The 15,589-nt window shown below is 38.2% G+C and overlaps 2 protein-coding genes across 2 annotated transcripts in view; one reads left to right on the top strand and one right to left on the bottom strand.

Moving 5' to 3' along the window:
- Positions 1-5,622, top strand: part of LOC149818715 (N-terminal nucleophile aminohydrolases (Ntn hydrolases) superfamily protein) — a 52,979-nt gene extending 47,357 nt beyond the window's left edge. Inside the window, exons 7-10 of the mRNA XM_089986280.1 lie at positions 2,183-2,322; positions 4,755-4,918; positions 5,195-5,318; positions 5,401-5,622. Coding sequence (XP_089842406.1) covers positions 2,183-2,322; positions 4,755-4,918; positions 5,195-5,318; positions 5,401-5,622 — 650 coding nt within the window. The remainder of the gene's footprint in view (positions 1-2,182; positions 2,323-4,754; positions 4,919-5,194; positions 5,319-5,400) is intronic.
- A 3,473-nt stretch (positions 5,623-9,095) lies between these two features.
- LOC149818714 (uncharacterized) overlaps positions 9,096-15,589 on the bottom strand; it is a 90,687-nt gene continuing 84,193 nt past the window's right edge. Inside the window, exon 5 of the mRNA XM_089985504.1 lies at positions 9,096-9,748. Within this exon, the coding sequence (XP_089841630.1) occupies positions 9,435-9,748 (314 nt within the window). The 3' untranslated portion in view covers positions 9,096-9,434. The remainder of the gene's footprint in view (positions 9,749-15,589) is intronic.

Below are 15,589 nucleotides of genomic sequence, written 5' to 3'. Positions count from 1 at the left end.
TACAAAGTTTCATCTAACTCCTCTAGTAAAATTCAGCACATCACAGTGTGCTTCATATTCCACTAGGGAAAGTTCTGCATAGGACAAGGACATTGAGTTTAACACATCAATGTACATGAGCTTTAACTCTGTTTGTCATTTCTGCATAGCTACAAGCAGCAGCCATTTTCTTGAACTTATCTATGGCTAGGTTTTGAGTTCATTTATTCCCAACTCTTATTGTTATCAGTTTTGTTCAGTGTTTTAAAACTCGCCGAGTCAACTCGGTGACTCAGCTGACTCGGCCCTCCAGCGAGTCAACCCGGCAAGCTTAACTCGGGCTGCGAAAACTCGGCCTGACTCGGCTTGACTTGGGCGAGTTCTGGGATGTTTGAAATTTGATTTTTTGGGTATTTCACACACACATACACTTTTGTACTGAATAATACATCTTTCCCATGGACTGTCTGGAAAGATCTTTTTGAACAAATAACTGTTATAGTATATAAATCAAACAACAAAGCATTCTAGTCTATAAACCCAATTAACAAAGAATTCTATGCATCTAAAAGCAGGGATTTCTTTCAAGACACATGGAGATTGGAGAGTTAGGACCTAAGGATTCCTTATCTGAATATCACATATTACTTTACATACATGATGATACAACTTCATAAAAAAACTCTGCCTCTATAACTAACATTGCCCCATCACCACCCTTTCGTGGACCACTAGAGGTCCAAGGCAACTTCTAGTTTTCCACTTTATGTTCTTGTAAATGATAGTTTATCTTATACAGTGATACTTTTCCCCAGTCTGTAGCATTTGGTGCAGCTTCTGGGCCATTTTACCAACATCATCTGTCTCTATTTCTGCCCTTTGTCTAATTGGAATCTTTTTTATTTAAGAGCTGGGCATCATGAATCTAAGGCCTGCAGCAATTTCACTTTTCCTAACCTCTAATCTTAGGCATTGAAAATTTTATTCTATCTTCTTTCGAGCTGCTAATAGCTGTTTGAATTCTTTCAAGGTGATGCATGGTGCAGAAAATCTGTCCAACTCCATTATGTGTTCTTTGTTTGTCCAAAATAATGAATCTCTTAACTCGACCTGCCATTCTTTGTATATTGCATGATCCAAGTGACTGTAATCCATAATCACACAGGATACCAGTGCCATTGGGATCATGTAGTTCCCAAGGGCTATGAAGGTGTTGGCGTGATGAATCACTCTTGTAATGAATAATACATCTTTCCCATGGACTGACAATTTATATATTGTTTTTCTTTTAAAATCAAAAGTTAACAAAACCCGGTCCGAGTCACCGAGTTGACCCGCCGAGTCGCGAGTCAATAAAGAACGAGTCGAGTTCCGAGTCACGGGTTTTAAAACCTTGGTTTTGTTTGTCTCTAATGGACATAATAAGTGTGTGTCTATATCAAGGTTGCCAAAATAGGAAGCGGAAGTGGGAAACAATACAAGAAGCGAAAGCGAGAAGGGATACATTTTAAAATGTATAGAAAGTGGAAAGCGAGGAATAAAAAATATATATAAAAATTGAATGAGAATCAAAATGAAACACAAATAAAAACTAAAATAAAAGTGACTATTCTTAAATTTCAGGATTTTTTAGTGTAAATTAATTTTTTAACAAAATCTAAAAATGATGACTGCCAATTTAGAGAAAGCACATGGAAGTGAGTAAGAAGCATGAGAGAAAACACATAAAAAGTAGAGTGAGAGAACATATAAGAAGAATAGATGAAGCGTGTGAAAAACATAGAAGAAGCATGGGAGAATCGAGATTCTCATCAAGTTTCGGAAGCGAGGAGTATCGGGCTTCCGAAGAGAGCTTCCCACCTATTTAAGAAGCTTCCGGTAACTTTGGTCTATATATATGTATATATAATTTTGCAGAATTATGATTGGTGATGTAACTCATTAGGCTTTTATTCATGATCATACATCATTGACATTGGCTAGTTAAAGGGATTCAGTCATTCAGCTGCCTAAACATTTCTTGCTTTCCTTTGACATATTCAAACACTACTACAGCCTGCAAGAGTTGGGTGTTAAAGTGGCATGCATATATATATATATATATATATATATATATTATGTGTGTTTGTATGTATACCTCTTCAACTGGTTCTTCCTTTCTCTTTTATGATGTAAAACATCAAAACATGTGATCTTGGTATAGGCACTTGTGCTGGAGAAGAGGAGCAACCATCAAGAGGTTCTTTTGAAGATGATTCTGTTATGGATACTGTTGGAGCCATCTGCATAGACACTTTGGGCCATGTTGCATCTGGAGCATCAAGTGGTGGTATTGCATTAAAGGTGATATATTCCTATGTCATATTTTGTGTTCCATAGGAGCTCTGTGCCTAGTCTTAGAAAAGAATATGATTCATAATTATGGAAAAATTTGTAAGTTTTGCGGACCTTCAGGAGCATATAAGATTAATGAAAAGATTGTGAGTTATAGTAGCAAAACATTTCATCTTATGTCTAGAGATGAACCCTCAAGGATTAAAAAGATATATTTCTGGACTTTGCCTTTGTGGAGAACCATTCAATTTATCCTTTGTCATTAGAGCCAGATGGGTAAGATATTTCACGTGCTTATGCTAAGAGCCATACATAGAGCAAAGTATCAATAGTGTCAATCTTCCATTTTACATGATGTTAAGACTACAGTTTTTCCAGATGTTACAAAACAGAACACCAGTGAGCACAAGAAGTCAACGAAGACAGTATTAGAAGTCATATAGACCCCAATTTCTGCCATACACAATCAAGATGTATAGACTTGACCATTTGTTAGTAACAAAATCAGAGATATTGTAGCAGAGTTTTGGATAAACATTAGCTTACTTCTGTGTAAGATTTAAGCACTGTAGCTGGTTGTACATGTTGATAATTATGGGATTCCTTAGTTGATATGAAGGACTAGGGTTCGATGTGCCTCTTCTTGTGTCATGTCATACCACAAGGTTAATCATCTTTACAGCTTAAGGATGTCATGGATCTGTGTCACACTGATACTCCATTTTGACTCCCTTTCCATATCCCCTTCTGTGTTAGTCATATTGGAAATGTTATAAAATAGCCACATCCTGTATCCACAACCACGGTTTTGCTACTGTCTTAGTCTAGTGTTGTTGCCTGATACTTGTATGTAAAATCTGTAAGATATTAAGGCTCAAGAATTAGTCTCTTTCTCATTTTGTCATCAATTACTGCATAGTGGTTTACATCAGAGTAATTAACCTGATATTGCCTTTACTGCACATGTATCTAAGATGCACAATGTTACAATCTATTTCTTGTCTGCTCTATTATGTATTATTTGGTATATACACAGACATACATGCGCAACTGCCCCTTCAGACACCACACGCACTCACACACACATGCACACACCAATTATACATAATAAAAGGCTTTGGGGTGTGTGTGCATGTGTTTGTATCCATTTATCCTTTCTCAGTTTCTTTTTTACCATATTTCCAAGAGACTCGGGCTATGGAATATGCTATTGCCCAAAGAAGCTGAGTGTTGATCCAAGGATTTTGCTACTACTACTACTACTATTATTATAATATTTTTTTCTAACATGCTCTGATGTTTTGGCTTATGGTCCTGTTTTCTCTTTGGATGCAAGATCATCAAGGTTGCTTCAAACATTGAGCTTATCAAATGATTGATATACAATAATGTCTTCACATGCCTTGCATGATTTAGTGTTATGTAGTTCTCATTCTCTATCTATGTCATAGATGCCATTTTCATGGTCCTTTTGAGAGAAGAAAAATTTGTTAAAAAAACCAATAGCAGAATCCAAGGCATGTGACGATATTTCAAACCAGTTCAATTAGAAAAGAAAAAGTTGGAGGCTAAGAGATAGATATCTAGCAGGCGGAGACCTGATAAAATCCAATTCACTAAGTAAAATCCAGATATTGTTGAAAGATTGATTTTGTACTTCTTGGATGGTGGCATATAATAATAGATGGTTTTACAATTTCCCTCTACTGACTATTTTTGAATTCTTTCTCAGTCAGAAGTAAACCAACCCGATTGAGAAGATTAATCTCTTCCTGAAAAAAAAAGGATTAACCAATGGTAGGATCTAAGCTACAAGCACAAATTAACAATCTTTTAAAACATGGGAATGGACAAATATATGGAACACAAATTTGTAATTTAACAAGCCTGGATAATTACAAGCTGCAAGATGGTGCCATATCTGGCTTGCTTGCTTGTTGTCAATTATTAGTGGCTTGTGATTGGAAAGCAGCCATGTAAAAGAAGTGGTTGTTGGTGAAGGTTTTTGCAAATGGCTTCTATCGTAGGATCTAGTAGTGATTGGGAATATTAGATAGAAAACATCCATAACATACTATTTGCTTCATGATGTGTTAGGCCATGACCCTCTAAGCATCTCATTAACTTTTTGGGATTGCTGAACTCCTCTTCTTTTAGTGATTGTGGATCCACCATTACATTGTTTATCATGGAATTGATGATTTTGTTATTGGAAGCTTTTGTTATGGATGTCTGAATTTTGCGAACAAAACCAAAATAGCAATCCTTTCCTATTTTGTAATTTGTGTAATGTTGCTTGTGCAATAAGAGGTGATACAATTTAATTAGCAGGGTCATGTTTAGTTTTCTTGATCAACTGAGGTTCTAGCGTGAGCCCTGTGTCACTGAAAAATTGGGTATGGAAATCACAATAGGAAAAAATAATGAACCCTGAATTGCAGGTTAGTGGGCGTGTTGGATTGGCTGCAATGTACGGATGTGGATGTTGGGCTACTTCAAAAGATCCATTTGGGGTTCCATTCATAGTTGGTTGCTGTGTATCTGGTGCAGGTGAACATTTAATCAGAGGATTTGCTGCACGTGAATGTTGCGTGTCGTCATCACTGTATGTGACAATGCTTTAGATATTTACATTTTTGAACACCCTTGGGCATCGGATAGTTTTGTTTGTTTTCATGTTATTGTGCATGTAGACTTTAGAAACTCAAACTAATTGAATGTGGAGGTGAAATTTATCAGCATGCTTTGATGTGAATGCAGATTTGGTAAATAGTGGGTTTAGGTTTCTCGATTTCTAATTTCATTTTTAGATTCATGATTCTCTACATCTCATGCACATCAAATTTACATAGCAAGCGTTTTCTCTTTTCTGTCTTAATAGATCTCCTGCTGGTCCAGCATCTGCTTGTACAAAAGTCTTGCGATCTGTTGCAAAGAGTTGTATTGGACAATATAAAGATAGAGGAGCTGGGGTGTTACTTTTACAGGCTGATACTGTGAAGATCGTAAGTATCTATTTGTCATGGCATGCCTGTTCAGGTTACAGTCTGTTTTGGACCATTGATCTTGTATAATTTTGTGCTCTAGGACTCAATTGATTTTCTTCAGTTGAAAGCAGTGGAGCTTATTGCTGCTTATTCTTCATCATCATTTGGAATAGGTTACTTTGGAAGCTCAATGGATCAACCAAAGGTTTGTAGTGTCAGATCCCAGCCCATGTATAGGCTTCTGCTATTGTTATGTTGCAATCCCTCGGTTGTTATATTTGCATTCAAGGGGATTCTTGTGCACTTGATTTTGATCTATTAGAAGTTCCACTCTTATTCACATATTGTTTTCAAGTTCTGATGGGCCTTTCCCACTTTAGTCCGCAAGTATTTCTGGCATGAGATTTTTTTGTCTACAGGTCACAATTCTTGGTAGTGGAGATGAGAATAGTCCAGAAATCAACCAATTTGGAGCACGTTTTGATCTCAGCACTACTAGGTCCTAATGGTGTATTTTTTCAACTGGTATCTTAGGTGCATAACAGCTAACCAGTGTATGAACTTTATGTATCTCTATACAGCATATCTATTTGTCTGGCCGTATAAAGCACCTTCGATGTAGGCCAGTCTATCGTGCTTCAGTGCTAGCTGTTAGCCTTGGGTTTGTCTGATGTCTCAACAAGCTGGCATCACATTTTTTATGTTACATTGATATTCCTTGCCCGAATCCTACTTCTTTAAGATGAGGTGCCATTTTTTGAATGATAGTGCTTATGATTACGTTGCTGTGTGATGCTTTTCTATCATTATCTTTGGAACTAAAATCGGTTGTCTATTCTTTAGAGCTTGTTATCATAGATCATCTGCATGATCAAATTGCTTAACCTTAAAAAGTTTAATTGCACAAGAAAGCTACTCAATTAATCACGTGGTAGCAAGTTCATGAAATATAGCACTATGTAAATGGTACTCCTAAAAATATTCTTGATATGCAATTCTAGTTTGTAAGCTTTCAAATTGAGCATTTTGCTTAAACAGTGAAGCATGGAACGAACCTGAAAATTTTTACCTTTTCTTGTTTTGATTATTGGCATCAATATTTATGAATATTTCTAATTGACCAAGGTTAATGTCAATTGCTTGTGGCATGGTCGTTTTTGGCTTTGATTACCTTGGTCTTTTTAAAACCAGGGACTGCATAAGCCCCAAGGGGGTTGGCGTAGTGGGGTTGGACCTTAGATGTCAGACAGGCGGTCAGGGTTCGATTCTTGCAAGTATTGCACCCTGCGCAAGCCGACGCCCAGTATAGGCTCTGGGGGCAAGGGTCCTAGCCTTGGAGTTTTATGCCTTTGGGATGACGACTGTAAGTATGGCATGCTTAGCCAGGGTGACACAGTCTTTGATCCCAGATGCACTTTCTTCGAGTAACAAATTAATAGAAAAAACAGGGGCTTCATGCATCATTAGGGCTGGTAAACGAGCCAAGCAGCTCGTGACTTGGCTCTGTTTGGCTCGTCATGAATTCGTTCTTGATCGGTTTGTACAACTGGTGAGATGAGCCATGAGTAACTCATTTAGCTTAAACAAGCCAAACCTCTTGGCTGGGCTTGAGGGAGCTCGTATAAAAAAATATCTTTTGTATATATAAAGAAAATAGTTCAAGGAGAACCGGTCAACTAAAGGAAGGTTCAAAATCTATAACCAACGATGAACGGACCACTTCCCTTCTCTAATGCTTAATCATCTCATTTGATTGAATCTCATGTATTTGTTCTTTATAATTTATTTAGTAAGAAATATGCTTTACACGAAGACTGACCTATATAAGGCATGTTTTTCAAAATAAGAAAAACTGATGGCTTATAATGCATTTAAAACTTTATAATACAAAGTATCCTAGCCGTTGATTTTTAGTGCTTTCAAAAACTCGTCTAAATATCAAAAGTTCATAATCCAAAGCATGCGACTCAGTAAATGAATGCTAGAAATTCAATATGTAAAGTCTGATTAGTGAAAAACGCAATCCTTAGAGAAGGAACACCGTCAATTATCATGGGTTATAGATTTTGTACCTTTGGTTGAAAGGTCCCCCTTATGTACCTATAGAAATAGTGGTAGCTGTGCAACCCTTAGGTTGGGCAGCTAGTACGGGATCATGCATGCCATCCATTGCAGGGCATGAGGGATGGCTAATGCAAAAAAAAAATGCTGAAAAGCGGGCTTTTTGCATTGAAAAGGAATTAGTGGCACTTTTTGACCTATAAAAATGTGCCCATCCTTTTTTTTTTAAAGAACTTTAGCGGCAATTTGAGCGCTGTTAAATGTCCCAATGGAACAGGTATCTGCGCACCTAAGGGTTGAATCCAACCAAACGGATTTGGATTTGGTTTGATATCTGAACTGTCTACATCCCTAGCTAGAAAGCAACATTAACAAGTGCAAAACAAAATATGGGTTGGATATGATCCAATTCGAGATAAAATGCAGTAATGAATGCCAATCTTATTCCACATCTGTGCAGATAAATCAGAATCTGGTAGGATTTTTTCAGTCAATATTACTGAAATATATGTCAGATTTAAAGCCGGATCTGATCAGATCTACCTGTTTCGCTCCTCATCAGGAGCACTCATAACCTATACAGATCCACCTGTACACTAAATTTATGTCCTTGCAGACTCTAGGGTGATGATCTCCAATGCTACAATGCAAAAGTTTTTCAGTATTGATGTCAAAGTAGGGCTGGAGTGCAAAGGGACAACACGGGTTGGATCACAGCTGATCCAAAAAATGGATCATAATACTATGCAAGCCAAATCTGAATCTCAACTGGATGTGATGAACTGGAGTTGAGTCCGGATCTGAATTGATAAGCTCATACTGGACCCAGTAAGAAAAGTTGGAAGAAGGGTTTCACATGCAAAAAGATACAAACAAATTCATTTTGATTGTGAACCAACACCAACCACAGACCTGGCAAAATTGTTGATCCACATCTGGATCCAGAACCAGAAAATCTGACCATACACTTCATTGCACATTCAGTTCCTATTCAGGATCTAAATCCATGAATATAATGTCAGATTAAGATTGGTGGTCCAGCCAAACCCGATCCATTTGCAACCCTAACATAAGGCTAGACTCAAGATTGGCCAAATAAAAGCCATTGAATCTAATTTCGGATCTTACTTTAAGCACTATATCCAAGAACATAATATCATATTCAGCTCGAAGGTCAGGCCAAACCCGATCCATTTGCACCGCTAACATTAAGACTGCCATATTTCATAAAACACAATGTTTCCAAACTTCCCCTATCCCCCCTATGAAACTGAGAACTTGAACAGCAGTAACTATCACAAGAGCTAAGTTGACGCTATGATGCAAGCACAAACATGAGGTATTAGGGTTTCTTCTATCTTGGTCCATAGTTTTCTGTTTAGCACTTAAATAAACCGTTCTCTGTTGAGGGGAAAAGGCTTTTAACTGGCCATGCTAACTAGGCCGATGGCAGCAATACCCTCAACAATGAAAATAACTTTGTATAAGATAGTACACCATCTTATAAGACCAAGGCTGAGTATATAAACAATATATTCATTGTTATATACAACAATAAAAAAGGCGATATCTTGATTCCACCTTGAGTTTACCATATCTCAATCTACATCTATATTTGTAGGATTTGAGAACCAGGATTTCAAACTTTGGTTCACTGCAAAATATGGTCGCAGCTTTGCACAATTGGCAACATGAGGTGATGGGAGCTTGGCTTTTGTGTCACAGCTGCTACTAGATAAAACTCTAACCACCCTTTAATGATATAAATAGTTCCAGAACCTTTATTTCACAATACATTTCTTGCTTTCGAGGCACTTTTGTAATAGACATCCATTTTTGTCTCTTTTACTGAACGCTACTGGTACTTCTTTGTTAATTAGACTCTCTCTCTAGTGGACTAAACGCTAGGTGAAGAACATGATTACGAATAATAAGGCTTACAAAATGTTAACAAAGCTGAACAGGCATGAAGGCTGAAACAGAAATCACTAAGCAGAAAAGAAAATCGTGGATCTGAGACACTTTTAATTTCATGCACTCCCTTGACAGGATTGGAACCGCCACCCCCCTCAACTACTTCACCTTCTTTGCATCACCTTCCTCTGCTTGTTTACTAAGGAGCTTTGAAGTAGAGAGCTCAGCATCGTCCTTAATGAAACTCCACCACAGGTACGTGAGTGGGATTGTTGTTGCATGCCAAAGAGCATGGGCATCAATGCATCCTTTATATGGAGGAAAGTCATATATCTCAAGAAGCATGGCTAGGCCACCAGCGATGACTACCGTCCACAATTTGAAACGAGATGGATGATGTGTTACACCAGCCCATACAGCCCATAGTAGAAGTTGCACGATTGCCATGATGACGCATACCTTCATGTTCAGGCCTGTACATGTACAATATAGTCAGAAGCAAAAAGGAAGAATATAGCTTGCAAGTACAGTAAGAAACTATGGAGATTACTGTGCATGAACCATGCTTTGAAAGGAGGGCGAAATTTGAACCAGGTTTCAGAGAACATTTTATCTTATCCAATCTAACTACTAAAATGAAAATTAGGAATTGGTGAAGTTAGGTTATGTTAGGCTTGGTGAAGGTTCATGGAGGTGTGTTCGAAGGCTAAGTTGAGTTGATTGTCACAAGTCACAGAGTTGCTTTAGTTCTTAATAACCACAAGTTCTATGGACCTACTGCGTTTTAGCAAACAAATTTTCCTCAAAAACCTGTATTTGCTAAGAAACTATTTAGAGCATAGGAACACACACACCTGCACACATGCACACACAGACACGCATACTTGCATGCAGCTTCTAGCATGTAGCAACAAGTTTACCACTCTAGCCCTGATTCATAAAATTATATGGTTCTGTCCCTTGATAGTTGGCAATTTAGAGCTCTGCAACAAGCAAACTAGGCTTAGGCTTGTTTATTTAATAAACGAGCTGAGATTGAGCTTAAAAGTAAGCTTGTTTACTTGAACTTTGAATAAGACCAATCTCAAAACACGGGTTTGAGCTTATCAAAAGCTCACTCAATAAAATAGGTTCTTTTTTAGCTTATATATACGTACATATTAAGTGAAGATCATAACACACAAGAAACTAATCGTTCAATGGTCACTTGAAAGTGGGAGGTGATGGGCTGAAATCCTGCTGTCTTCCTCTTTATACAGTTAAAAAGAAAATCACAATCTGAGACAATCACTATGGAGCCAAGCTCCAGCCTAGACTGAGCACCAAGCCAAGTTGGAACAGCCCAGGCATGGGCTCTGCTTGGTTCATGCAACTTATGAAAGTGCAGATCACTTTTCTGAATCTCCTTAGATTCTGAAAATGCAAAACAAAGTAGAATTACAATTTTTTATGAACTTTGGATAGTAATAGCTGCCAATTTGGTGCATTGCCATGCAACTTTTTAAGTTGTTAAGGGTGCAAAATATGGTAAGCTTTGAATGTCCAATATGGACATGGATATCAGCCTCCATCCACCCACCCCATACACACAGACATGGCAACTCTTGTATGATGCATACGTGCAACTAAACACCCTTGGATACATGGAAGCTCACAAGCACACAATAATGCAAACACATGCATGGATACACACCTACGCTCACAACATACACTGACATGAAGCACCCAACCACAATAAGAAGTGACAAGCATATCACATGAAAATAAAACCAGCTACAATAGCAGCAAAGAGAAAGAGAAAAAGAAAAAGACAAGCTACAAGAAACTGAAAATGTAAGACTCATGCATTTAAAAAAAAAACATTTGGATCCAGGTTGGATCCGGGTCACAGAACAAACCCCCCCCCCCCGACGCCGCTGCCCACCCCGGTGCCTCACCTCCGCCGAACCCTCACCTCTCTCTCTCTCTCTCTCTCTCTCTTACACCTCGGCTCCTTGTCTCCAATGCCTCACCCTTGCCGGAGCCCTCCCGACTCACCTGAGTCACACCGTTGCATGAAGCCGACGCCCCTCCCTGCACCTCGCTGGAGGCTCGCCGGAGGCCCTACTCAACCCCGAACCCTGACGACTCCCTCTCGTCTCTCTCCCTGTTGAAACCCCCCACCAGGAATCCCTACTCACCGAAGAACCCCGACCCTCCCTGCACCTCGCCGGAGCCCTCCCGCCTCTCTGTTTCCCTCTTTCCCCCTTGTCTCCTTCTTCCTCTCGTCGGCGCACCTGGCCCGACACCCTATCTCTCTCCTTCAAGTACGATCCCCTCCCCTTTTTTTTTCTCTTTCCTCTTTCTCTCAATGGTGGGGGCACCGCTCGGTGCTGGCAGTGGCACCACTCGAGTGCCGCTGTTCTTTTTTTTTTTTCAAAGGTAGCGGCACCACTCAAGTGCCTGTTAAAATGTAAACTGTAATATATATATATTATTTAATATTATTATATTTTCTTTTATTATTTTTTTTTCTATTTTTCTTTATTTTCTTTTTTAGCATCTAGTTCAATAGAAACTAGATATTTGATCCAGTCAAGTTCCGGTTGGAACTTGATTGTGCAAATAGTTGTTGGACTGTAGTCCAACAACTATAATAAATGTTGTTGGACTGTAGTCCAACAGCTATATTAAGAGACGTTGGAATCCAACGTCTCTTTTGGAGAGCTCAAAATGAGCTCTCCTCTCTCCCACTTTTTTTGTATATATAGGGGTGAACCCCTTCAATGTAAATTACCATGCTTCTTAAGCATTTTGTTCATGAATAAAGTATTATTTATTTTTCAAGTGTTCTTCCTTTTATACCCTTTCAAGGGTCATGCTTGTAGTGTCTCCAATAGACACTTGTTTGTGAGTTATTTGTGCATTTGTTGAAGACCACCATTTCATTACATGGTATCAAAGCTACGAAATCCTTAGATCTTGAAGTGCTTCTGCCTCGATTTCCGTGCCACATTTACAAAAGGTGTTTCATCACCTTGTTCTTGGCTCAAGAAGATTTGTTTGAAGAAAGGCGAACTTGTGCTACAAAAAAATTTGGTTTTGTATCCTCTCTTATTCCTTTGTCTACTCTTTTTCTTTTCTTTTTATTTTTCTTTCTCTCTCCTATTTATTCCTCTCTTACCCTTGTAAAAGATGGATGACAATGATAAGATCACCATCATTCCTATGAAGCTAAATGATACTAACTATGTAATGTGGGCTTCGATTATGAAGCACCACATTTGGGGAAAAGGTTTATGGGGTATAGTGGATGGTTCCGATTTGGAACCTAAACTATCTCTTACCAAGAAAGAGGGTGATAAAGAGGTTCCTCTAACGGAAGAAGAGAAGAGTAAGGCGTTAGCCACTTATGAAAAGAAATGGAAAGAATGGAGGATAGGGCATGCAAAAATTATGTCATGGCTCATCAATAGCATAGACATTAAAAAATGCTCTAGTCTAGCTAAGTTTGAGCATGCCGATAAGGCTTGGGAATACCTCAAAAACATGTATTCCCTTAAAGATATTGCACATGTATGCAATTTACAAGATAAAGTTCGGACAATGACTAAAAAAGATAAAACTATTCGAGAGTATTATAATGAGTTGTCCGAACATTGGGAAGAGTTGGCTCTTCTTGAGCCCAAATGGCATTGTGCCGAAGACATCGAGCTTCGCCAAAAGCAACTCGATATGGAACATTTCTATCAATTTGTGAATGGTCTAAGGCCGGAGTTTGAATCCACCAAATCGGCCCTTTTACATCGTGGAAAAATTCCTTCTATTGTTGATACTATAGAAGCGCTCACTATGGAGGAAAATAGACTTAGAAAAAATACTCCAAAAGTTGATGATGACTCCGTTTTAGCTGTATCTAGACCGGGGAATCATACTCGTACTTACAAGCCGCCGCATTTTGGAAGGCAAAACGACGACTTTGATAAAAGAAAAGTTATTTGTCATCATTGTCATGAACCGGGGCACTATAGGCCTCAATGTCCAAAGTTAAAAAGAAGAGAAGAAAAAAGAGTTGCATCTGTTGAATCTGAGTCAAAAGATCAAGATGCACCTGTGTCTATGGCTCAACTGATGGAAATCCTTCAACCTCTTCTCAAAGGGGTATCCTCCTCAACCGAAGCCTCAACTGGAGCGGCAATTGCATCTTTCTCCGGTCCAGGTAACTTTCCTTGGCTTTTAGATTCTGGTGCTTCTTTTCATATGACCCCAAATGTTAATAGTCTATCCGAATGTCTTAAAAATAACTCAAGTGTGTCAAAGGTTTTTACAGCCGATGGCACATCTCTCGAAGTAAAAGGAATAGGATGTTTTGAAAATCTTCAAAAATCCAAAAGATTTTTTATCCCAGAAGTTAGATATATCCCTAAACTTAATTTGAATCTCTTATCTGTCTCGCAAATATCTGATTATGGATGTAATATCTCCTTCTCTTCTCATGGTTGTTGAGTACAGGATCGCCAGTCAGGGAAGCTGATTGGGGAAGGCCATAGAGAAGGAGGACTTTATTACATGGACTTTTTGGAATTACCCAAGAATGCATTTTGTTATAATATTCAGAAATTAGAATTGGATTTATAGCACAAAAGGCTTGGCCATCCTCATGTCTAAAATTCAATATTTTCCAAGTTTGGAAAAATTTTGTAATTCTGAAAATTTTTCTTGTAAAGACTGCATTCTTGGCAAAATGAAAAGGTTACCATTTCTTAGTAGAACTTTTGTTTCCTCACGACCACTTGAGTTAATACATTCGGATGTTTGGGACCCCGCACCAGTTATTTCCAAAGGTGGTTATACATATTATGTCATTTTTGTTGATGACTTTTCTAGACATACTTGGATTTATTTTCTTAAACATAAATCTGATGTCTTTGCTAACTTCCAAATATTTCATAAAATGGTTAAAAATAAGTTTCAAAATGATATTTTTGTTTTTCGCACTGATTCAGGGGGAGAATTTATGTCCAACGAATTCAAAGACTATCTCAATTTACATGGTATTACACATCAAAGATCATGTCCACACACTCCACAACAGAATGGCCTAGCCGAACGCAAACATCGGCACATTATGGAAACTACTAGGACATTGCTAATTGCAAATCAAGTTCCAAAAAGTTTTTGGGCTGAAGCGGTCCTAACTGCCACCTACCTCATTAATAGGATGCCATCTTCCTCATTAAAGAATACAACTCCAATAGAAAAGCTTGTTAATTTAACTCCAGATTATTCTAGATTAAGAGTCTTTGGATGCAAATGTTTTGTTTTCACCAACAGAAATGATAAACTCTCTCCTCGTGCAATCCCATGTGCCTTTTTAGGATATGCTGATAATAAAAAAGGCTACAGGTGTTTCGATTTTCAAAATGACAAATTATATGTGTCAAGAAATGTATCTTTTTTGGAAAAAGAAAGCTTCTTTGAATTTGAAAAATCCAAGGATGTCACTGAATACTCGTTTTTAATTGATCCAACTTCAAAATCCAATGAATGTGATGTTGGATGTGACCTTGACAATGATCAAAGTCCTATTGTTGTTGAAAATGATGATAATGAAGAGCAAATCCATAGGGATGTTAGTCTACAATATTCAAGACGTAGAGAGCAAAATCTTCCATGTGCATTACAAAAATACTCTGAAGTCTCACCTAGAAGAACGTCTAGAATCTCTAAACCTCCAGAAAAATTTGTGTCTTATGAATCTTTTTCACCCACGTATAGGGCCGCCATTACATTAATACAATCATATGTTGAACCATCATCCTATTCTCAAGCAAAAAATCATATAGAATGGATAGAAGCCATGAAAATAGAATTGGATGCACTAGAAAAGGCCAATACTTGGACGATACAAGATATTCCTCCGGGTAAGAAACCTATAGGTTGTAGGTGGTATACAAAGTCAAAACCAAAAGTGATGAGACCCTGGAAAGATATAAGGCCCGTTTAGTAGCAAAAGGATATGCTCAAGAGTATGGCATCGATTATGAAGAAACATTTGCTCCTGTGGCCCGTATGACCACTGTTAGAACTTTAATAGCCTTGGCCTCCATTAGAACATGGCCTATCTTTCAATTAGATGTCAAAAATGCTTTCCTGAATGGGAATCTCGTTGAAGAAGTATACATGGAAGCCCCACCTGGTATTAGTATCCCTAAGGGTAAAGCTCTTCGTCTAGAAAAAGCTCTTTATGGTCTTAAACAGGCTCCAAAAGCCTGGTATGACCGATTTAGTCATGTTATGCTTGATATTGGTTTTCAACCTTGTTTAACTGACAC

The sequence above is a fragment of the Nuphar pumila genome, chromosome 13 (genome assembly GCF_984573655.1).
Source record: "Nuphar pumila chromosome 13, dmNupPumi1.hap1.1, whole genome shotgun sequence".
Classification (NCBI taxonomy): Eukaryota; Viridiplantae; Streptophyta; class Magnoliopsida; order Nymphaeales; family Nymphaeaceae; genus Nuphar; species Nuphar pumila.
Note: the sequence above shows the minus strand (reverse complement) of the source record. Positions and strands in the feature narration are given on the sequence as shown.